At 43.1% G+C, this 22,984-nt stretch overlaps 1 protein-coding gene across 1 annotated transcript; it reads right to left on the bottom strand.

Annotated features, from left to right (window-relative positions):
- Positions 1 to 881: 881 nt before the first annotated feature.
- Positions 882 to 15,960, bottom strand: LOC141938207 (RNA polymerase II elongation factor ELL2-like). Its single transcript, XM_074856876.1, has 10 exons — positions 15,908 to 15,960; positions 15,561 to 15,724; positions 12,676 to 12,935; positions 9,829 to 9,953; positions 9,599 to 9,686; positions 8,023 to 8,581; positions 5,648 to 5,714; positions 2,085 to 2,256; positions 1,131 to 1,175; positions 882 to 992 (listed from the first exon to the last, which is right to left on the bottom strand). Exons 1-10 carry the CDS (start codon positions 15,958 to 15,960, stop codon positions 882 to 884), a joined length of 1,644 nt encoding a protein of 547 aa, XP_074712977.1.
- Between the last annotated feature and the right edge of the window lie 7,024 nt (positions 15,961 to 22,984).

The raw sequence follows: 22,984 nt of genomic DNA, 5'->3' as shown, positions 1-22,984 counted from the left end.
TTTCATTTTGGTAAAGTATCAATTTCCCCAGTATTATTAAAGCTGACAAATGACCGAAATGGAAATGCTCCCACCTTCCAGAACACAAGTAGCAATTCTGTAGGAAAAAGCCTACAGCAACACTCGTCAGTTGTTTTAACCTGAGCGTTTGGCCTACTTAGAGTAGCAGCTTGGTTTTTTTCCCCATCGCACACGCTCACACCCACACGTTCTCGCACACACGCGGTACAAGCACACGCTTCCAGACACCGATAGGCCACGTAGTGCTTCCCAGGTGCTTCGGCAAAGCGGGAAGCAGTGCAGCTCATGATTTAACTACACTAAATATACACAACCAAACACCTTAAGGCAACCAGCCACTGCAACGGGGAGTTTAAATTGCAGGGGCGAGTTTCTTTTGTCACAAAATGCCCTGTATACTGCACATCTACGTGCCTCTTTAACCCTCCAAAACAATGTGATTTTTTTGTTTTCTGCTAATTTCTAAACCTTCTACCATTTAAGGCAAAGAGTTTGCATTAACAAGAAAGGTCAGAAAACAGCCTTACATCTATCCATCAGCATTTCAGTTTGCTACAACTTTTTCTTAATATGCGCACAACGTCATAGTAAAGGTACTGGCTCCCCAGTTATCTACTGCTAAAACTAATTCAATGGACAAACAAAAATCTTGAAGAAAAGAAGGGACCAGAAAAAGCAGCTTTAAATACACATGTAAGCAACATCAACAACAATAAAAGTAGTTAATTCTGCTAATACGGAAACTTCTGTAACAAAAAAGTTCAATGCTACCTTTTAGAATCTTAGAGAAACTAATCTTAAGTTTTAAATAAATAAGCTTCTGTCCATTCACGTGTCCTGGTCGAGGCAGGAGACTAGTGCTATAACTCTTGTTGCTGTTTGTCAAATTCCCCTACTAGTTTCTTAATGTGAGACAGCTTGCTGTGGAGATACTGGCATCTACACTTCTTTTCAAAGTAGCTGGGGCTAGACTGTAAAGATAAGATAAAAAGAAAATCATGGCATGAAAACGTTTCTGCAGAGTTGAATATTTCATGTCCTTTGCTTAAAAATACCCTTGAGCCAGGCTCAGTGATTACTACCTCCCACAAATCTGGTGTTACACATACCTCTTTTAACTTTCGGTACTCTTCGAAGACTTCCTCACAAAGCATCTTCAAGGAAAAAACAAACAAACAAACAAACAAACATGAAGACAACATGAAGAACATTTCACTACTACCAGAAAATGCAAAAATAACCTCCCATCCCCCCACATCACCCCAAATCTGCAATTAAACGTGTAAATAGGCAACAAAAGGGGCATGTGTTTGACGATTCCCTTTGACAAGTCGCTCACGCTGCTGTCTGTTCGCAGACAGCTCAGACAGGTGGAGTTTGAGGGCTGAACAACTTTTTGCAGGGTTTTTTCAAGCTTCAAAAATCCGGGCTAGCCCACACAGGGTCTGAGGATGTATGCCCATTCTAAAAGGTTTCCCTTTGTCTAGTTGAGCAGTACCATAATAAAATACTCCTTCTGCTCACAAATACACTTGCAATCTGACCAAAAACTAAAAAAACGCCAGCCAAGACTCCTCAGCGTGCACACAGAATTAAAGAATTCTGGTACTGAACATGAGGAATTTGTATGTCCAAATCAGAGAAGTCTGCATGGAAGGCCAGAGTATCAGTTTTTTAACACCCTTCTCTGCTAGAATCATAGCTAGCATCAGGAAGATGGGTAACCTGTGGCTGCAGGTTTAGTTAAGTGTATAAAACCATGGGAAACAGAGGGTCGGGAAAGCTTTGGCATTACAGCTGCTGGTTTCCACGCGCTACCAATCTTCTCCCCGGTCTGTGTAACAGCACCGCAGCACCCCCACGCCTCGACAGCGAGGCATGAGCCAGTCTGGCAATTCCAGCCCTGCGACCGGTTACTCAGTCTCAGATGTTCGTTTTAAAACCACGTCCATATAATTTAACAGATATATATACTGAAAGGTCTGCCTGTGCTGAAAATGTGGGCTTTTGGAAGGGATAAGAGGGAGATGAAACACAATCCTCACAGTTTTATCCTTCTTTACCTTATATTCTTTGGAACCTGGAGAAAGCATGTGCCGTTGTGCATCAAGACTCCTGAATTTCTGGCTGATACTCTCCATCTGAGCATACAAGTTCCTGTATTCATCATACTCTGCACAGAAGTCATTCTTGTAACGCTGGCGTTGCTCGTATGAGACTATGGCTGTGTATTTTCTGGCGCAAAAATAAGCACACATGCAATTTCACACCAAGGACATAATGAATATCAAGCACAGACACCCAAGCTTTAAGTCAGTTAACTACGTGACTGACTGCTTCTACAAGTAAGCACACGTGCTCCAAGGGAAAGCGTTTAGGTAATGACAGAAATCTACCATATTTCTGTGAGAGCTGTTTGCTAATATTTTACTTCTTAGAGTGTCATTCACAAGGTGCACAAGGAAGGCGTAGCATACTTAGAAAACATAAGCAATCATTCACATATAGAAGGATCAATAAATGCATCAGCTTCAGAGAGAGAAGAGAAACTGCTAGATTATAATCTCTTTCTATGAAGGGAGAAGTTAATTAGATTATATTTACTTTTGAAAATTCATTTCCATTACATTTTTGGAAGGGACTACATTTACAGTGTTGGATGCAGTCAGATAGGCACCAATGTAGCCAAAAACCTAACAGCCAAGCATAGTTAATGATAACATTTTATTATTTTAGGGAACACCAGTTCCATTGCTGTCCATTCAACTAAGGCACTTGCAATACAGCAACACAAACAAACTGCAGAGAGGTCTGAAACAAAAAGAAAACCCATCACATCACCTCCTAAGGAGGGAAAAACCCTTAAATGCTTAAAGCCACTGAAGCGGTTGAAAGTTTCTTCATTCCCCTCTCCCTCAAATCACCAGGAGCAGATTTAACAAGGTCATTATGCAAATCCAAGATGAAGCGGGAATGCGAGTAATAGATAGGACTTCCCACCGCTGTCACACCAGTGCTTCTGGTCCTCCTAGCCTAAAGACCCTGTTCTCTTTGGGTGACGCAGGCACCTCCACACGGGGACAAATCCTTCAAACCACCTTTAGATTAATTTTAATGAGCAGTAAAACTTTAACAACTTGAAAGTCTGCACCAATGCAGATGACAACTTTGCTCAGTGATGTATCCCAGGCCAGAGGCACCTGGTTAGAGTGCTGGATGGTTTTTAAAAGAAAACTACAGGTGCCCCCCAGCATTTTGGGAAGGACCTGTGAAGCTTGTGCACAGTTACATCCCACAGCAGGAGTTGAGCACAGGAGTAGAGCCCAGCAGAGCACTCGCAATGTAGGCGTGCGCAGAGGCAAGAAATGGGGATAGAAGTGGGGAGAAAGGTGAATCTGTTTGGTTTGTCTAGCTCTTCCTTAAGCTTTGCCTAAAAAGCTTGAGTTCCTTTACTCTCAGCATCTTTCTTTAGACTAAGATGGAAAGTATCTTTATGCTAAAGCTGTGATTATACTCATGAATTATAGAGCACTTAGACAGGAAGAGAAATTGAAATAAACTACCAAAGTCCTTTAAACTGGATCAAATTGTAGGTGCTCTCAGGTTTCAATCTTTCTGTAGTGATCAGTCTGAAACAGCACACCCTAATTTTTTTCCAGGACACTGTGGCCAGTAGATTATCTGTGAGATTGCTCCAGATGTTGCTCCTTTCACAGGGAAGTCTTTGTTAAGGTTTTTAATCCCAGTCAGAACTAAACCAACTTCATGAAACCTTGCATGAAGGTTTCTTTGGGGTTTTTGGGTTTTGGTTGGTTGGTTGGTTGGTCTTTTGGTGGTGGTGGTTTTGTGTTGGTTTTTTTTTTAAACTTTTAACAGTGGCTATTGGCATCTGACTTTAATACTAGATTACATCAAATAACCTTTCTCCTCAGTATCCCTGCCCTCAGCTGAATGGGAAGCAGACAGCGGGGAGCTGGATCGCTTCATTGGCACCCAGCAGAGGCCGAGAATTAAACATCGGTTTGAGTTCTCAGCCTAACACGTGAAGCACTAAACTGCTTCCCTGCAGGGCCAGACTTATTTCAGTCTTTCCGTGGAGCATCACTTAACAGAGTAAGTGAGACGCACAGCGCTGCCATGCCGTCTGCTTCAGCACAGGCAGAAGATGCTCCGAAGTTCAAGCGCTAGGCGGAGGCCTGACCTCCCTTGCTGATGTTACTCCTCTGACAGAAGCTGCTGAACTTGGCAATTCGCAGCGTTTTAACACACTTCTCCCTCTCTCCTGCACCGCAGACACGACCATGGGCTCAGCGCCGCTGCTGCGGCTGGGCAATTGCGCTGCTAGGAAGTGTCGGGCTCGTCCTGGCTTTACCTGTCGGGGTGCTCGTTCCAACTCTGAGCACCGAAGGCCCCTCAAAACCTTCTCAAACTCATCCTTCCAACCGAGGAAAGAGCTTTAGACTGCTCCCCACTGTGCCCATCCTCCCCCAAAAAAGCGCATTTTATTAGAAATTCAGGTGGCGCTGACCACGTTATTCCACAATTATTCCGCTGCGGCCTCCTTCAACTTTCGCATTTTTAAAAAAAGGCCACCAGTAAAACAGTGGGGGAAAAGCCCAGACACTGGGCATTTGCAGAAGCTATTTCCCTGTTTTGCAACGGTAAAGACAAATCCTCCTCCTAGGAAAGTTTTGATACTGTCAAAAACTATTTAGGCAACCAAATGATTCTGGTATTAGAGGTATTTCATTTTAAAGCAAGTTCTTTAACACTTGTCACGGATGAAAAGCTTTTTTATAGAGGAGGTAAATTTCAGCTTTTTGGAAATGTCAATCTGATGTTTGACAACTTGTTCAGGAGCCAAAAGTAAACTCACCAGGAAGCCCTTCTGTAGTTTTACAGACTGCAACATGGCAGTCACTGTAGGTATGTTACCTTTCACATGCAAGTTTAATGTATTTTTATCTTGCTTTGTAGTCAAAATTAAGCAGGTAAAAGTTAAAATCTGAACTGAGGTTCTCCTGTTTTCTCTAGCTCCTTGGTCTGCATTTCTGCGGTGAAACTGGATATTTTGCTGCAGCTTCAAGTTAGCCAGTGACCATTTTACATCAAAGCTTTAGAAATAACTTTGACGGTTAACTCCCGTTAGCTCACATATAGGCTTTGTAACTCTGGACTTTAAAGTCTGCTACCTTCCCTCCCCACTTTCCACCTTAGAATGCACTAAGCAGTGAAAGTGCAGGACAGGTGTTCAAATTTATGGATTCTAGCATTCAGCTTTCCTCCTGGTTTGCCTTGCCTCTAAAAAGAAAACAGCGCAGGTTCATGTTCCTTTCTCATGGTGTTCTTGAAGAAGAATGAAATTAAATGTTTTACGTCTTCTTCTAAAGGGTATTAAAAATACTTTTTATGGCTTCTTTTCGCACCGCAATAATTAAGGGACACCCTCAGACTGTAAAACTTGCAGGTAGTTGAATGAGGCAGCTGGGTAACTTGAAGGAACTTGTCATTATTCTAAAACTACATTTTGGTCAATTCTCAATTTTGTAGCTAAACGAGAGTTTTTATAGGTGATTTTTCATCTGCTTCAATGAGTGGCAAGAAAGCTAATTGTTATTTTACTCACGTGAAGTAGTCTGGTGGTTGGCTTGCTGAAGGAGAACCTGTGGAGGCAGTGCAAGTTTCTTCAACTCCTACAGAAAAGCAGAATTTTGACACTTGCGGTAAGCAGATTTTTAATATAGCCAAACAATACCAGCTTAATGGGCTTGAAAAAGTCCTTTAGAGTTTTATTCTCACAGTAAATTACTTGGAATAAGCTCTGTAAGTTAATAATAGGGCTCACATGACCTTCTCCATAGTAGGCAGTACCGGGCTTTAGAAAGAGGGCACGGCTACTTTATTCTACAGGTTCTGCGCTACCGCAGTATTAACCCAAGGTCAGCTTTTCTTATTTGAAGACACGATGTGGCGTCTGCACAGCCGTTCAAATTATGCAGCAACAGATGTGGCTGCACAAAAGACAACAGCTTGAGATGTATCTGTATCTATGTAGATATAGCTGTATCTCAACGTCCAGGTTCCAGCAAGAAATAGAGCAGAAAGCTGAAGTTCTTTTCATGCCATGTTTTTATCCCTCCTTCCCTGCCAATTACAGATATCCAAGGTCAGATTTAATTTCAGCACTCTAAGCAGGAAAGTCAGGAGCATTGTATATAGGTTCCCGGCATTCAGGCTTCAATGACCTGCAACAAAGACTTGCTCCTCAATAACGTGGCAAAACTGGCTTTGAAAGTTATTTGCACTTGTAAATTGCTCTTTTGCTCTTTTAAACGGCATTATGAGAGCACGGTACACTTAATCTCTAGTCCCTCTTTTTAAAGGAATATTTCAGGAGCCTCCTGACTTTTTGATAAATAAGAAAAATAGCGGCCATAAGGAAAAGTTAGCTGGAACACGGAGGAACACTCAAGATCTTGGTAATCTCTCTCTGCTTTTCATCGGGGGTCTTGCAGTTAAAAAACACACAGTCCTATATATTCTTTGTTTGCTTCCACTGCCACTGCTTAAACACAGTATTTCTGCTAAAGCTCAACTGTTCTTGCAATCTCTAAGCTCTCCGAGCTTTAGGTCATGGGGAAAAAAGAACTATCATGTGATGTTCTACTCTATTCTTTTACTTTTAGTATTAAAATTATTACGCAGTACAGCAGGAGTAGAAAAAGTGGTGTAAAAATGGGAACAACATTTGAGAGAAATGCAAACAGCAATATTAACGGTCGCGGTATGTACAATACAACTTAGGTGAACAGTTTCACTGCGAGCGCTTCATTTCCAAAAATTCAGGTGTGTTTGTTGACATGGCTCAGTGTAAGCACCAACTTGAAATGCAGTGCAGATTTTTCCTTCCCTAGCTGTTCAGAATTTCGTTACTGGCATCTGCAGAAAGACCCTCACCTGTATATAAATTCATAAATATCTCAAAGCACAAATATTTGCAAAGAAATCCCAAGCCACGTGGGCACTGTGTAGTATGTCCAGGGTAAAAGTGAGAAGAGCATCTCAAAGCACCCTTGTCTACAAGCACAACAGCACTTCAGAGAGGCACCCTGCCTAGTCCAAACACGCCTCTGGGCTGTGATAGGAAAGGGCTAAACCTGACTTCTCATTTGCACGTCAAACCTCTGAAATTGGACAACACACAGACTTAACAAAGGAACTGAACTCTGCCCTACTCTCTGTGTGTGTGTGTCAAGAAATCAAGTATTCTCCGAGGGCTGCTGTTTATCTTTTCAATACCATTTTCAGTGCACACCGTTTGTACATCTTTGGAAGTAATAAATTCTGCAGATAGAGAGGAGCTCACAGCACAGTTCAGACCAAAACTCCAGCAAACCTCATGCCAGTTTATGCAGCTTTTAGGCTCTCCATGAAAAGGCAGAGGCTGATGAACCTTGCATTGTGATACGCGATGAAATACATTTAAGTCTGATCTATGTGTTTCAGTAAGCCAGCATGCCATAAACCAGTGACAGGTTTTATCTGCAGCTCGCAGACCTTAAAACTGGCTCATGGAAGAAGCAGAGTAAGTTCAGTGAACTGTCAGTTTACTGGAAATTAAGGAAAAACGAAACTCCATTCCTTGTGTTTTTCTAGTTCCTAGCTCTTCCTTTTAACCAGTTTCTGCCCTACAGCAATCCATTTCAGATTTCTTTCTAACGATTTTTGTACTACAGAGGGAGAACTCTTAAAAATGAACCAAATTCTAGATAAGCTTCCAGCAGAACAGCTTCTGCTTTTTGATGTTGTTCTGTTTGAACTAACATTTACAAGGTAATACAACAGCGGAAAACCAATATGGATTCTTCATGACCATAGAGTAGGGATAATGGCAAAGCCAAGTGAAAAAATAGACCATTTGTGTTTCCAGTCCCTCGTTTTACAGGTCTCTTTGCACCACGGTTACCCATACAGGAGTTAGGAAAAGCAGCGTATTAATACCTTCACCCGAATCCAAACAGGAGGATGTACTCAGCTCGGCAGTTTCTTCTTTTCTGAGGTTTTTCTCCTCCATGCTCACACTCACAGTGTGCTGCATCTTGCCTTCATGCTTCTCCTTACGCTCTTTTACCTTCTCGGGCAGTTGGTGAAGCTTCTTGCCTGTGGACTTAGGAGGCTTCACCTGCACCCCGGCAGGCTCTGGGATCCCCAAAGAACTCCAAGAGGTGTATTTTTGTTGCTGGTCCTCACAGGCCTTAGTGCTATTAGGACTGAAGCTGTCCATGGGCAGGTTTTGTGTCCCCTGCCCCTCAGGGGTGCTGGGGGAGGTGGAGCTGGCAGGTTTTGGCAGGTTGGAAGCGTGAAGGCGCGCCCCAGGCAGCGGGTGAGGAGCGGGAATGGAGGTGGTCGTGGGGCGGGGAGACGGCGGAGGGGCGGCAGCGGCTTTCTCCCTGAAGGCAGACAAGCGCTCTCTGAGCGGGGACGGGATTCCACTGCCCAGGCGAGAGATCCTCTTCTTTTTGTTCAGAGGACCGATGAAAGAGGAATCCAAGACCCTTTTCTGTGATAATAAAGAAAAAAACCCGTAAAAACCAGCAGAACTAAGTTTTGCTCCCGTTCTGGAAAAGGAACAGTTCTGAACTGGCAATTGTTGAAAACACATCTTTCTTCTCCAAAACTAGCTGTCAAGCGAGGAAGTACTGCAGCTACATACATGGTTTCTTTCATCCTTGGTTTCTAATTTTATGATTAACAAGTCGTTCTTCAAACCTACAGCTAAAAGGCTTTGGGAGAAAGACACTCTCTTCAGCAGCTCTAGCAAAGGCTTCACCAAAACGAGGAGGTCAGGTTGGTACCGTTTAGGCACCGATTTCCGTTCGGACACACCAGGTGAAGAGTCAGCTTTTGCTGGCACACAGCCACGCGATGTCCTAAAGCGGCCCCGAGAAGCACGCAGCGGCATGCTTCTCAGAGCGTGTGATGTGCAAAGCCGATAAGAACGGGTAAACCCCCCAGTTTTGCTGCAGTTGTTGTCCCAGCTGCTCTCCAGCTGGTTCACATCCTCTCCTCTAGCAAGCGCACGCTGCTCACGTCGATGTACAAGCGGCAGCTTGGGCCGGGAGCCCCAGGCACGGCTCTGTGCCACCCTGTTGGAATAAATCTGGGTTCTGTGGGTAGGGAGGCAGGTGGGAAGAGGTCCCTGGGACCTGCACCATTTCATGCTCTGAAAGAAAGTTAGGGAAACACAGAGGTGTGCCCTCCCTCCTCTGTGTAAATGTAAATAGCTCAGTGGTGAAAGGCTTTCTGTGCTTCCCATCTTATCTTAAGTATTTTAATAAACATTCTGAAATACAGAACACTAAATGTAGCAGCCCTTAAAGCTACGTGACTAAGTTTTTTTGCAGTCCTTGACAGTGCAACCGCCTTTAAAAGGAAGAAACGTCCAATCAAAGAGAAATGCTTCAGTTTTTCATGTGTTTAAGACAATATTAGTGCTTCACATCACAACTTTTACATCAGTGTAAAGTGTGATAAATCTTAATACACTGTAAATAATGATAAAAAAAGTACAAAATACCTGAGCATTTGATGGGCCATCTTTACTGGGAGTTACAGGAGATCCCGAATGACTGGTGCTGGGGGCATCCTCAGATGAATTTAATTTTCTGTAAGCATGACCCAACATTTCAGGTTACAAGGCAAAAAATGTCTATGTCATAGCTCTTTCATTATAGGGAAGACAGACATTCATTTCCCAGAACAAGTTTTTTAAATGGCAATTTTCCTTCCCCTAGAGACTGAACTTACCTAGAAAGTATTAACTCCAATGACTGTTTATCGATTTCATTGTATCCAGGCCAATCTTTTTGAATGTCTTTAAACAGATGATCCTTCAGACTGTAAGAATTATCCTTTGTATTCAGGCTGGCTACCTATAGGCAGACATTTAAGAAAATAAATGTTCGTGATACCTAAATGCACACTGCAGAAATAAGATTGGTACTGCAAAGTAAAATAAAAGTTGAAAACAGAATCACACACCAGTTTTCCAGGTTTTTTAGATGTGAAGATCCAAGTAGCTCTCATGTAACGAGCACCAATTTTTAAAAATGTGGTCAACTTGGGATGTAGAAATTTGAAGGTAAGAAAATCCCAAACTGCTGCAAACCTCTCTCTGCACCAGGGGTCTGTAATACAGCACTGGGAATCAAGGCAAACTATGCCAAAACTTTAAATATTCACTGCATGAAATATGCTGAGAGGCCTGTTTTGTGGGGGTTTTTGTTTGCCTTTTTTTGTTTGGGGCTTTTTGTTGTTTTGTTTTGTTTTGTTTTAAGAACTGAAGAACACTATCTCCACATACAAATTCAGATTTGTTCAACTTCAGGAGGACACCTGCTGTTCTTTGGTTGTACACAGCTATACGGCAATGGCAGAGCACAGACTGTGCTTGGAACAACGCCTGTTTTCCATCATCACATTAATGAACGCGCTGTGTCGTCATTTGTCTTGAGAAACAGAACTGCTTTTCTTTCTCAAGTGCCTGAGCCACAAGAAACTGTATCTGTCTACTGAACAGTTGTACCTGATAACCTAACTAGCGCTAGACAAGTACTTCTGGTACAAAGATGAATTCTTCATCTATCCCATTAGTTTTAAGCCATATCAAAGTTTTACCAACTGGGAAAAAAGTAACTGTACTCATGTCTAACGATATTTTAGTGCTGAAATGTTTAAGGGGAGGTGTGCAGGCCAGATGTGCTCTGCCTTCTGCAGACGCAGGGTTCAGTATTGTCACGAGAGGCTTGTGTGCACGCCTCGCTCTATACCTTTGAAAATAAAATGGGCTTATAGCTTCCTTAAGAAAAATGCAAAGTATACTCAAAAGGTTAAAATGAGCTAAAAAGCCCTTGAGATCATTGACACCTAAAGTGCTGGTTTAGACTTCATCACCTGACACCTGTTCAGAGTTTCAGGGAAAACCCCCAAAACTATCTCTCTTTGCCTGACACAAAATGTGGAATAACTACTCATCAACACACCACCACCACTTTTCAGCTCAGCCTATTTTTTTTTCCTCTAAAACATGGTAAATACTGCAAATTCATGCCTGTGTCCACGTCTGTCTGTCCCCATCTAAAAAAACAATTAGAAGTAACAAAGATACCCTTAAACAGTAATTCGCTTGTTAAAAACAACTAAAGCTGTATTCTAAGAGAAGCAAATCTGTGCATATCAGATCTTAGCAAGTTCAGGCTGCTGATTTTAGATTTGTACAAAAAAAACCCTCATTACAGAGCTAAGAAAAACATGAGCAAGGCTTCTCAGGGTGTAGCGTTGCTAACACGACCATTTCTGATGCAAACCAGTACCTTGAGGTACTGGTTCCTTGAGGTTCACACCACATACAGGAAACAGACTCCAGGAAAGTCTCCTTAAACATTGCCAAGCATAATGGGACAAGAGGAAGTTTTTGCACCTTTCACGCTCTAGGGAGCTGAGCTTTTAGAATTTTATAACCAACTTAAAATATAGATTGACTACTTCAATTTGTATGTAAGAACATGGCTGTCATTAAATTGTGTCTGTCTTCGGGGTGGAAAAAAAACAACTACCATCGCACTGGGGAAACAAAACAATAACACTTAACATATTCAAGGAATGAGGTTTTAGAATTCAGTGTAGGATCAACCAAAGCTGTATAAATGTTGAATTTTGCTCACTTTAAGAGGTTCCCAAACACTTTTTTCCTAGACAAGTAGGAAATATTCCTACTTCACACATTAATACGTGCCTAATTCAGCCACAGTCGGTGGGTACAGGGAGTGTTTGAAAAGTAAGGGAGGAGCCACTGCATCTTACGGTACTTTAAGAAGCCTTTTCTGAACTGTTTTTGTAGCAAATTAATAAGTGACGCTCTTGAACACGCAGCTTAAAAGTTTCACCTACACAACGTTATAGACTTACCAATAATTTTGAGGGATGCGATAAAGAAATACAGGTGGAACTTAAAGGAGCACTGGAAAAGCTACTGAATAAAAAAAAGTTTCAAGGAAGGTAAAGACACAGTCCACATGATAGCAAAGAAATAATACGCTCAAAATCGGACCACCACCTTTAGCATTTACGATTTCGCTGGAACACCCTTCCCTTGGTTGCAACTCCGACAGATCCCAAGGGAAGTCGAGTACCACTTACAGGCCACCAGCCACGTTCAAATGAAGTACTAACCTATGCGATTGCAGTTACCAAATTTCTCTTCACATAAACTCGTCACAAAAACCATGAAGTACTATGACAAACTATTTCACACAATTGAGAGAACGCACAGTCAACTTCTCTCAACTAAGCAGTCCAAGTAAAAGAGAGAGGGAAAAAATAAGACATTAGGAGAAACAAAGCTAGAAATAGTTAATATTGCCTGGCATTCTAGCAAAACAAAACCACTCGCCAAGAATTTTTTCATCTGTCTTTCCTTTCCTCACACTGACTTGCAGTTTGGGGCATCTGCATGAAGTTTATCGAAAAACTTCAACAAGAAGCATTAAGTTGTTTACTATTTTCTGATTTAAACACTGAAGTGACACAGCTCAAAATTATTTTGAAAAGAATAGCAGGAAGGAAAAATTTCTGGCACAAACTCTATGATCTCACCTGATGAAGGATCATTCCAAGGCAATTCTTGTCCTTTTGGTAGACACCATCTTTCCGCAAGCGAGTGAGTAACTCTGGTTTCTTGTAATTCTTCAGTGCCAACAAATGAATCACCCTATCCCTGTACGGCCGCCGACAAACCACATTCTGTGTGCAAGTCCTCCCTATTATGTTTGCAGGGTTCATGGGCGTTGATCTCTTCCTCACAGGCACAGGATCTGGAATTTTTTGTGGCGCTTTTCTGACCTGTGCTTTTCTTCCTGAAATAAGGGTAAAAAGAAAAAAAAAGAGAATGATGTGGGAGATTGGCAGAAGACAAGAAAGTTGTTTTAAAGACTTTACCAAGCCAGATAAACTCTAAAAATGACTTAAGTTAGCATTTCAAGATCTATAAGAATACAGGTAGCAAAGCTGCATCGAGCTGGGCATTAACAAAGAAATATTCAGTATTAAAACAACTGGGGAGTGATACCGGTAGGAGGGCTTTACTGATTATTTATATACATGGTGCTTTTATTATTTTTCCAGTTTATAAGCTCAAGCACTGAATACTCAAAATCGGGCATTTTTTTCAGGAGAGTACTCCCAAGTGTGATGCAAAGGTCTTCCATATAACTAAAGGATCCCCCGTTAATGCCTAGGGAGAACAAGTCTATACAATTAATCACATCACTGCTTAAAGAAACTACCAACACTTGGTGTTGATCACTTTTGAGCTACCATAACTTACACCACATTTTAAGCTGAAATGTTCCCCTCTTGTTAAATAACCCCAGGTTTGTCAGCAACAGTACACCCAAAATTTAACAGTTCTTGGGATCAAGGCCGGAGAAGTTTTAAAACATGGCCTGCACAGCATTTTGGATCAAACTCTACAAAAAGATGTGTTTCTCAACTGGAGGAACAATGCAAGTGTGCGCAAGCAACGCATCCAGAATTTAAAAACAACACTACCCGAGCTGAATCTCAGCTTTCCAGAAAAAGACCTGAGCTCCTTGCTCTGCTATCAGGCAGGAAAAAAAAAAAAAAAAAAAAAAAAAATTATCAGAATGTTATAGAAAATCATTGTAGTAAAACCTGTTTGCAATCCAACAGAGGATGTGACACAAAGCAGCTATTTTTTTGAAACCAACAGCTCACGTTTGGTACATGAGGGACACTTAATGAGTATTGGTGAGAAAATCTGGAGCTTGCTCTCTCCATCAGACACACAGAGACTGAGCTGTGCTTAGGTACTGCTTGTCCTCAGGAGTAGCAGGAATTTGTTTCGGTTTTGCAGTGGAGGCCAAACCTTTATAACCTTGGCACCCTGCATGTTCCCTGGACTTTGCCCTTCTGGTTTTCAAGAAGAAACCTAATCATGCAAATGCACACAGTTCCATTTTTTGAACAGTGTGAACTTAGCAGTTTTAAATTGAATGCATTACAAACATCGGGACACGTTAATTTCTGTGTAGATACACACCCCGCCCCCCCCGGCACAGCTGATGGTGTAACCAGCATTCAAACAAAACACCCCCTAAAGTCATGTCTCTGAATCCCTTAAAAAGAATAATGGAGAACATAACCAAGCATTAACATGATTAACAACCGCAGTTCCTGATTTGTACTGCACGAAGCACGCTGCAGAGTCACCCCCGTGACCTACCAGCAACAAGACCTGTCCTACCTGAGCCTCCTCAACGCCAGTCTGAAACAAAAGTGCCCCCAAATATCCTAACTGTCCTACTGTCAATCTTCAGACCCCATTTATTTAATGTTAAATATTCGCTTAAGATCTATTTAAACCACCAACAGGAATCATGCAGATCATTCACATGTAAAATAGAACTTCCCCAAGGAGAAGTTTTGAAATACATGAAAGTGGCTCCTCTCACGCTTGGGTTAAAGAGCAGTTTAGACAATACAGGGGAAGCAGTCCCCACTCCATGTCCCTGTATCAACCCGTGCTGAGCTGCCTTAGTGTCAAGACCACACACACTTAGTGTTGTATCTCCAAAAAGCTGTGACAAAGCTGGCTTCAAATGCCCTGCTGAGGCAGAGCAAGCGTTGTACCATCGCTGCCAGGGATGTCCGTGCTGGCGGACGACTGCGGCCGCAGCCAAGTGAGAGCCTGTTTTACGTAATGAAGATGGATGTACCTGGTTCAGCTCGCTGCTGCGGGCAGGACCGCCGCTGCCCGTACCACTGAGTGCCTAGAAAGGGGATGCTCACCTTGCACCTCTCTGCAGCCAGCTCCAGGCTCCTCAGGAAAACGGTACTCAGAGCAGTTTAATAACAAACAATACCACCTAAATGCTTTCTGTTTTGTGGAAAATGATGAAATCCATGTTCCCATGCCAGCACTGCCTTACTTTAACTTTTTTTTTTTTTTTGAAAACCAACCATGGTCTTGTGGTAGCAGTTGCTTACTGATGGCCAAGACATAAATAAAATTTAATCAGCATTAGCAAGTGTGGAAAGCAAAGTTTTTCCTATAAAGCCTATGAACTTGTATATGAGACTTCCTCAATGTGAATTTTTTTAGATTACAAATTCAGGCTAATGACCTAGCACAGTATTTAGGTCCTCAAAAGTGCTGTCACAAAAACAAAACGTTACGTACTGAACCAGAGAATTTCAGGGCATGGGCTGGTAAAATCCCTCACCTCAGTGGTCAAAATTTCAACCAGTCAAGCGATATGGGAACGAGGAACGACTGGCAGGCTTTCTCGGGGGGAAAAAGGGCTAATGTCTGAATGCAGCACGAGCAGACTGTAACATGAGAGCAAGCTACCTACATCAGAGATCTCTGAACACACCGACTTTCCCAAGAATCCTGAAAAAATGAATTACTGAGTTTAAAAACATACAGGCATCTAGTAAAAAATGAAACACCGCCATACCTAAAAATGGCCCATCAGGTTTAATAACCTTTGCACTTCCATTGCGCAGCTCCTCTTCTGGCTGGGTCATGCACGCTTTGGTCGTCAGATAGGAATCACTTGTGGCACGTACTGTAATTTTATTCTGTATAAGTCCCAGGCAACTGAGTTGAGAGGCTCCAGAACTATAAAAACATTGGAAAAGGTTGAGCCCAAGCGCTAGTTCACGTTTAGAAGCATGGTTGTATCAGGAACTTTTAAACCTGTCTTAACAGGTGAAGAAAAATCTTTTTTCCGGTCCTGACAGCTAGCTAGGGCGTAAATCTATTCCAAATTGTCTCTGCATGTCCAAATGGTATCAGTTTTACCTGTCGGTGTGCTGTGCTTGAGAGGCAGGCTGCCCGCAGCGTTGGTGGCTCATTGTTGTAATGACTGTTGCCAGGACAACTCGGGCAGTTACACCGGCCCTGTGACGTCAGGTAGGCCCCGCCCCAGAGGCCTTCCACCAGCCGCCCGGCTCTCAGGTGGGCACATCTCTCCTCCCCTCCACCTGAGATCGTTTAAACTGGCCTAACTGTCACTGCTCTTAACGAGTACACTGTGTGGCACCCGCCATTGCAATGGCTCTGAACAGAGAGAGGATACTGGCTTTAGCTCACCCGAAAACACTTTAGCCACCCTCAAACTCCCCATCAAGCCTCCAAGAAGGGTCAAGAATCTCGTGTCTCAATTTACCACGTCATTTCTGAAAGTCGAAGCTGGACCAAGGCCCTGACCAACATTTCAAGATGATCCAGCTACAGTTTTGTCCATAGCCTAGAGCTAGGTATTGATCCCTTGTTCCGAAATCCCTGCATTTGCAACAGAAATAAAGGTCCTTCTTGCCATCTAAAGCACAGCTTTTATCCGTTGCCTCTTTCCTTTCACCACAGGAACAGTCGAGCACTGACTGAGATGATGTGTAATCCCTCTCCTCAGGCTGGGCATTTTCAAAATCCAAGACAGTTTTGAAGCCAGACCTGACTGGAGCACAAAATTAGACTAGACACCCTGCAGAGGTCCTTTCTGGTTTTATTTTCTTTTAAATGACTCTGTGTGTAACACCACACAAGTCTTGCATTAACTTTGCAGGCACTTTGCACAAACTGAGAGCTGGCTACAATGGACCTCACGAACGCTAGTCTGAATTAGATTTTGAAGAAGATTCTTAAACCCACATTAAAACTACCTAGACATGCTATCTGGAATTATTCAGAGCTAAAGCAGCTTAAATTTAATCTTACTTAAAAAACACAGTTTAATTTAACTGAAGGTGCTCCTTCCTAAAGGAGAGAGTGTCATCAGAGATGCTGGGGAGGGGCAAGCCAGGAGCGGAGGCAGGACCTCTCAGCCCTGGCATGCACTCCTGCCGCTTGCTTTCTGCCAGCTGTGGCAGCTGTCTGGCCCCTTTCAGATACAGTTTAACAAAAAAAAAAAAAAACCACAAAAAAACCAAAAGCCCACACTGCCCCAGGCTTGCCCAGGTCTGCCACTAAACCATCCGGCTTTTTGCCAATCCCATCAGTTAAATGAGTTCACTGAAAGGTTGTATTGTAGTAGAAGAGACCTAGCGCAAGGGGACAAAGAGGAGGATGGGGATGGTGAGAGGTCTCCTGTTAGGCAAAGAGCTATTAAATCAGCTCATTCGCTTATTGCTCCCAAAACCCACTATCTAGAGAAATCTCTGTTCTGAAATTGAGGGCAGAAGCCCGCCTGTGACTGAGAACCTGAACAGCGTCCACGTGCCTGTTTGCTATCAGCTTCCCAGATCAGTGCATAAACTCTGCCTGTGATAGCCCAGTTAATCAAATGGGAGAAATAGTTATTCAACACCACTGGACCACATTGATACGACGCTGAACGTAATCTTCTAGAAGCTGAAGCAAACTTAATGCAAAAGCAGGGCATTTTCTTGCCTTTTCGGGAGATGTTAACACTGTTCACTTTGACTCAGAGAACCAGGACAAGGTGCTGCTGTATTACATTTGGGTTCTGAAACACCATGGTCACGCAGTTATGGATAAGGTCACCGATTTATGTTCTCTTCTAATATCTTGGCAGTGTTATTTCTAGCTGTTCTCTACTTGCCTTACCTGAGCCCATCAGCTAAAGGACTCTGCTATTCTGCCATGTGGGAGTGGGGTACAGCCTTCAGCATCTAGGAACTAGTGAGGTGATAGCAGAGGGTGTTGAGGCCTTTGTTGCTTTTCCACTGTGTAAGCACTATGCTGCGTATTTGTTGCAGCCATGTGCAAATCACCACTGGCCTTTCCTCTTCACTTGTTTTTGCCCATATCACGATCTTCTCTGACCTTAGAAGAGGAGCCTCCTTTGATTCCACCAGCAGCCGTCAGACACAGCGACAGTATCTTGGGGACGTTCACTGCTCTGGAAGTGCAGACAGCACCTTAGATGCTTGATAGCTGAGCGCAAGCAAAGGGTCTGCGTAGCAAGGTCTGTGTGTGCTGGCGTTTGGAGAAGCAGCTGGCGTATGGATCGCAGGTTTCCTCAATTTCTTGGGGTTTCACTCGAAGGGGAAAGCGAAGGTGGTGAGTTTGAGAGTCCCTCTGAAGTGTCGGCATCTCCTATAGACAGCCGAGATATTTTGGTTCTGTAAAGATTTGATTTGAACGCTGGTTTCTCCAGAGGTATTACACACATAAAATTCTCTGCCACTGCAGTTTACCATTAAGGTGATTCCTTTCGGGGAAGAAAGTTGAGTGGAAAGTGCACTTGTTCTAGAGAAACAATCTTGAGTTAGAAGAACAGTGATCTCTGCTAGCTAACAGCTGAAGAAGGAAAACAGCTTCTGTGGTAGGTGTTGGTTCAGAAAGTCTCTTGGGTCAGAAAGAGCTGCCAGGAGGGTATTGCCCAAAGTCAGTGGGATATGCCTCCTGAAGTAGTTCTTTTTTTGTCTTTACAATACTACCTTCGTTTTATAGGTAATATTTATTTTACAGGAAGTGCTGAAGAGGTGTAACTTGTTAATGTTTAAAAAGGGTTTTCTCTGACCTGAATGGAAGTTTCTACAGATGAATGTGTTGTATCTTTGTTTATGAATAGCTGTAAATAGAGAGCAGAAACACTTGTTTTTCTCTTGATAGAGGAAGAGAATTAACCTGTTTAATCTTTGCATTGTTCTTTAGTTATATTTTGGGTGGGGGTGGGGACCCAAGCCCTTGGACAGCTGATGTTGTGTATCACTGGTATTTGTTCTAGATGCATTATGGCTCGAACATGGCTCTGAGACTGGTTGTGGGCATTAAAGCCTGATCCTAATACCCCCGATGCACTGTCTCTTATCATGCTGAGGAGTCTTTGTCATTCATTCATTCATTCATTTCATGCAAAGATCGCATCTAGTTCTGATTGCTTGCAGGGAAGCTCTAAAGAGAGGAATGGATACCGATAATTGCTGAAACACCTCAGGTCTGTGTGAGAACTGGGAGAAATGCTCATATCCATCAGCTTTGTAGTAAGCCCTTGCTGAAGTATTTTCTCGCCTTTTTACATGATAGCATGATGTTCAACTTCATGCGGAAACTTAACATCTGTCAAAAAATAGTCACTTTGAATTGTAAACTTGAGCCCACAGCAGGGAACTCTCAGCTGGCCAGCTTCATCGAGCTGGTCTCCAGTGCTTGAGGAGGCAGAGGCTCACGCCTTCAGCTGGCAAGGCTCTGGGGAGGTTGTGTCGGTGTGCTTGTTTTTAACCCGTTCTTGACAGGGCCCATTGTTTGAAGGGAAACAAAAGATAACATTAATAATAAATAATTCTGTTAGAATGTAAAACACAAGTAAGTTATGTTGATCCTTTTAATAATTGCTCCGTTGCTGGCAGTGTGGCTAGGCAGTGCATCCAGACATGGATAACCACTGTTGTCTGGGTGGAGATGTGCTCTTGCGGAGACCTGCTGTCTCCTGGAGCTGACCAAGGACAATGCTGTTTGTTCTGCTGCTGTTTGTTCTCAGTCACTGTTTTCCCACAGTCTGTGTGTTCCCATAGTCCTTACACTGAAATGAGGAAGGAGAAATTGAAAAAATGTTCAGTTACAACTGCTGGGGGGAAGTGGAGGGAAGAATGGTGGTCTTCGTGTGCCTGTAAATTTACCCATAAGTGCGTAAGTGCCCATAAGTTGCCCATAAGTCCCCATAAGTGCAAGTATGCTTTTTGTTAAACTACTGCTTCCTTCCCTTGAGGGATGACCAGCAGGTTCTTAATGTTTCTGGGGACTGTTGCGTAATGTATAGGGATAACGACACTGAATACGCTCTACAGTCTGGACAAATACAATTTGTTGCAGTGATCCTAGAAAGCAATGGGTACTGTTAAGCAGAACTTTTTGTTCATGAATCATCTTCTTAACGCTTGACTTAGGTTTTGGTGATTGGTATACTGTATCTGTGTCACTTGAGCGTGATGCTGCTGAAATGCAGATTCTTGTCTAAACTTTAGGCTCCAGAGGCTTACGCAGGGCTTTCTAGTGGGCATGAGATCTTTCTACATGTGCCATGCTGTATGAAGTGGGCTCTGCTGTGACGCTCTACGTTCTCTCACCTGACTTCTTTTGCACGTGGTCCTCCTGGCTGTGCCGTGTATTTCGAGGTCGCCTGCCTGAGCAGCACGGTAAGAGAAGAGCTCAGCTCTGAAGCGCAGGGCTGCGATCTTCTAGCAGCAAAACTGCACTGATCTTGCTGCTGTGAGAATTGTCCTCGATGTGGCGTCCGCATGTGTGTAACAGTATCTCTGAATTGTCTGCTTTTGCTTTAGGGTTTCTTTCGATGCCCACAATTTCTTGAGGCAAAAGCCAGGAAGTAAAATTAATTTTTTGAGGCATAAATAATGTGATTAGGCGTTTAGATGTTTCTGTGGTATGTGATCTGCACCCCTTGGTGGTCTGTTACTCTGCAGCTCAGCGACTTGTTGTTTATTTGTAGTCACGTAGAAGTCTTTTGTATTATTCACTAAGCAAGAGACTAACGTGTAGACTGCCCCACCTCTTTCCTGGGACTGTAACTTTATAGATGGATTCTTTTTTTAAAATTATATGAGAATTCATTCCATTTCTCCTTTTATGTACCCCATCAATGAAGCACACAGGAAGATAAAAGTATTAATTGCCTTCAACAACTTAGATGGAGAATAAATAGGTTTTCATATTGCTAGTTTCATACTGTACATACTGTACTGTAATGATCAGCCCTCGAGTGCCCCCCAGTGTGAAGTGTGGAACTTGAAAAAGATTAGAAAAGAAATCTCGGTGCTGTTCAGCCTCTACGTCCAGCTGTGCAGCTTTCCCAAAAGCATACAGTAGACTTTCAGCCTAGTGAGTATTTCTTGACTGAGAGCAGATAAAAGCCTCCAGTCTCCTGGGAGAGGACAGAGCACAGAAAATGCTGGCTGCAGAGTCACTAGTGGATTCCCTTTAATGCTGGCCTGACACCTGTGAGAATCTTTAAAGTAGCGATAGGGAGAATCTAATTCCAGTGAAGCAGAGTTCGTTCTTGGTAAAGGGATTTCCTGCAACCAGTTCACTGCAACTGTAGAAACCCCTACCTTTTCTAATCTTTGATGGAAAGGGAGAACAGACTTTTCTGAGTTCATGGTAAATCCCAGAGCTGATAGTGAATGCTGAACACATTGAACGCAGGAGGAGAGAGACTCTTTGGAACTTGTTTCCAGGAAAGCATTCTCTAAAGCAGAGTAACATCCTCACTAAGCCACTTAATAACGAAAGCGGTGGTCAGAGGAGTGCGGCGGTGAATGTCCTTGGGGGTGGGAGGAAAAAGGCTGAAGCAATGTAAGTTAAGTTCCTGAATCTTTTGTAAAGTGATTATTGTCTCTGATCACAGCCCTCTCTTAGGAAATTGGAAACAAAATCAAGTGTACTTCTTTTGCACTGCCAAAAGAAGAAAACAAAACTTTTGGTAATACTAAACAGGAGTGGAAACGGTACAGAACGACTGTTCTGTAGGCAGCTAAAACTGTGGCTAATACGACAAAGATGAAAGGCTACTTTAGAACTAGAGCTTTACTGTAAAAGACAAGTGTTGGGTGAAAGTCACTAGGAAAGCGAGCACGCTACTTAAATTTGAACAGGATTTGATACGGAGCCAGGTTCAGACTGAAGTGGTACACGTTGGCCCTGAATTAGTTCTTCAAGCTCTGCTGGAAAACTTGTTGCTCTTCTTTTTGCTTTTCCTTCCCATTTGACAACAGCTAAGATGGAGCAACAGGAAAGATTTCTTTGAAGGTGCTTTTGTTTTTTGATGTAAGGAGATCTTTGTTTATTTTGGAACGCTCCCTCCGTGGAGGGGTAACATGCAATGTGCTTCACACTGTTTGTGAAGGAATTTAGGGAGTAAAACACATTTTAACAATATCCATGTGGGCTAAGTCACCTCACACTAAAATAAATAATGGGTGATAAAGCACAAGGTGTTCAGTGTGACCATTCACAAATAGCCTATTCAATGTCGTGCTTTACAAAACACTGAGTTTCCCATTCTTCCTGTTGCTGATTTTATAGATCTTGTCACTATGAGCTAGATTCTCAGCTGGTGAAAACCTGCATATGTAATCAAACTCGCACAGTTTAATTGTAGCCACCTCAAGTACCTCTATAGCGCTGTGAAGACAGTAACTTTTTAAGTAGCAAGGCGTCTGCCAGTAGTGAATGCCACTAATGCAATGCATGAAAACTTAGTTTGCAAGCAGTATTGCTCGAGAAGGATGATTCCTCCCTCCCTGCTTCATGCAAAAGGGAAGGATGTGAGGTGAATACAGTCTCCTAAAATTTCTCAAGGAGCTGCATGGGTAGTTAGACACACAATGACTCTTTTATTTAAGACAACTTGGCTTTAATAGGAGGTATTAAGGCCTTCGATTAAGGCCTTTACAGTAGCTTGTCCGGTCTGATGGTGGTCTGCGGCGCGGGACCTCTGAAGTAGCGCTAACCTCCAGCGGCAACACGTACACGGCCTCTAAACCAGAAGATGCGCGCGATGGCAAAAGGGGACGGGGGGTAAATCAGTTAGCTGCACCGGGTCTCAGTTCTACAGTGACAGCACTGCGGGTGATCGCCAGCCGTCGAGACGGTTGTAGCAGCGCGGCTTGTCCCGTCCTGGCGGTTAACGTCAGACCCGGGCACACAGTTTAGGTAAAAAGCCAACAACTGCCAAACTGGGTCCCAACATCAGGATCTTCCCACCGTTTTAATCTGAGCAGCAGCTCTGTCTCTAGGTTGAAAGCTGGGCCCCCAGCGCGCGGGCAGCAGAACTGCAGTGAAATTAACAGCCCCTGCGTGCGCAGGCTGGGGACCGAATGCAGTTGTTAAACCCAGATGAACTCGGTTCTTAACAGGGAGCAAGACATCTGCCCTTCATTTCGCCACTTGAAATGCGGA

This window comes from Strix uralensis, chromosome Z (genome assembly GCF_047716275.1).
Source record: "Strix uralensis isolate ZFMK-TIS-50842 chromosome Z, bStrUra1, whole genome shotgun sequence".
NCBI lineage: Eukaryota > Metazoa > Chordata > Aves > Strigiformes > Strigidae > Strix > Strix uralensis.
The sequence above is the reverse complement of the archived record's forward strand: the minus strand, read 5'-3'. Positions and strand labels throughout refer to the sequence as shown.

Bases quoted from the DNA above. Each gene is read 5' to 3' on its own strand.
- LOC141938207 (XM_074856876.1), bottom strand. From the start codon at position 15,960: ATGAGCCACCAACGCTGCGGGCAGCCTGCCTCTCAAGCACAGCACACC. The intron at 9,954-12,675 runs GTGAGATCATAG...GTCTGCCTATAG, and splicing joins TTGGAATGATCCTTCATCAG to GTAGCCAGCCTGAATACAAA. The intron at 8,582-9,598 runs GTATTTTGTACT...TTATTATCACAG, and splicing joins ATGGCCCATCAAATGCTCAG to AAAAGGGTCTTGGATTCCTC.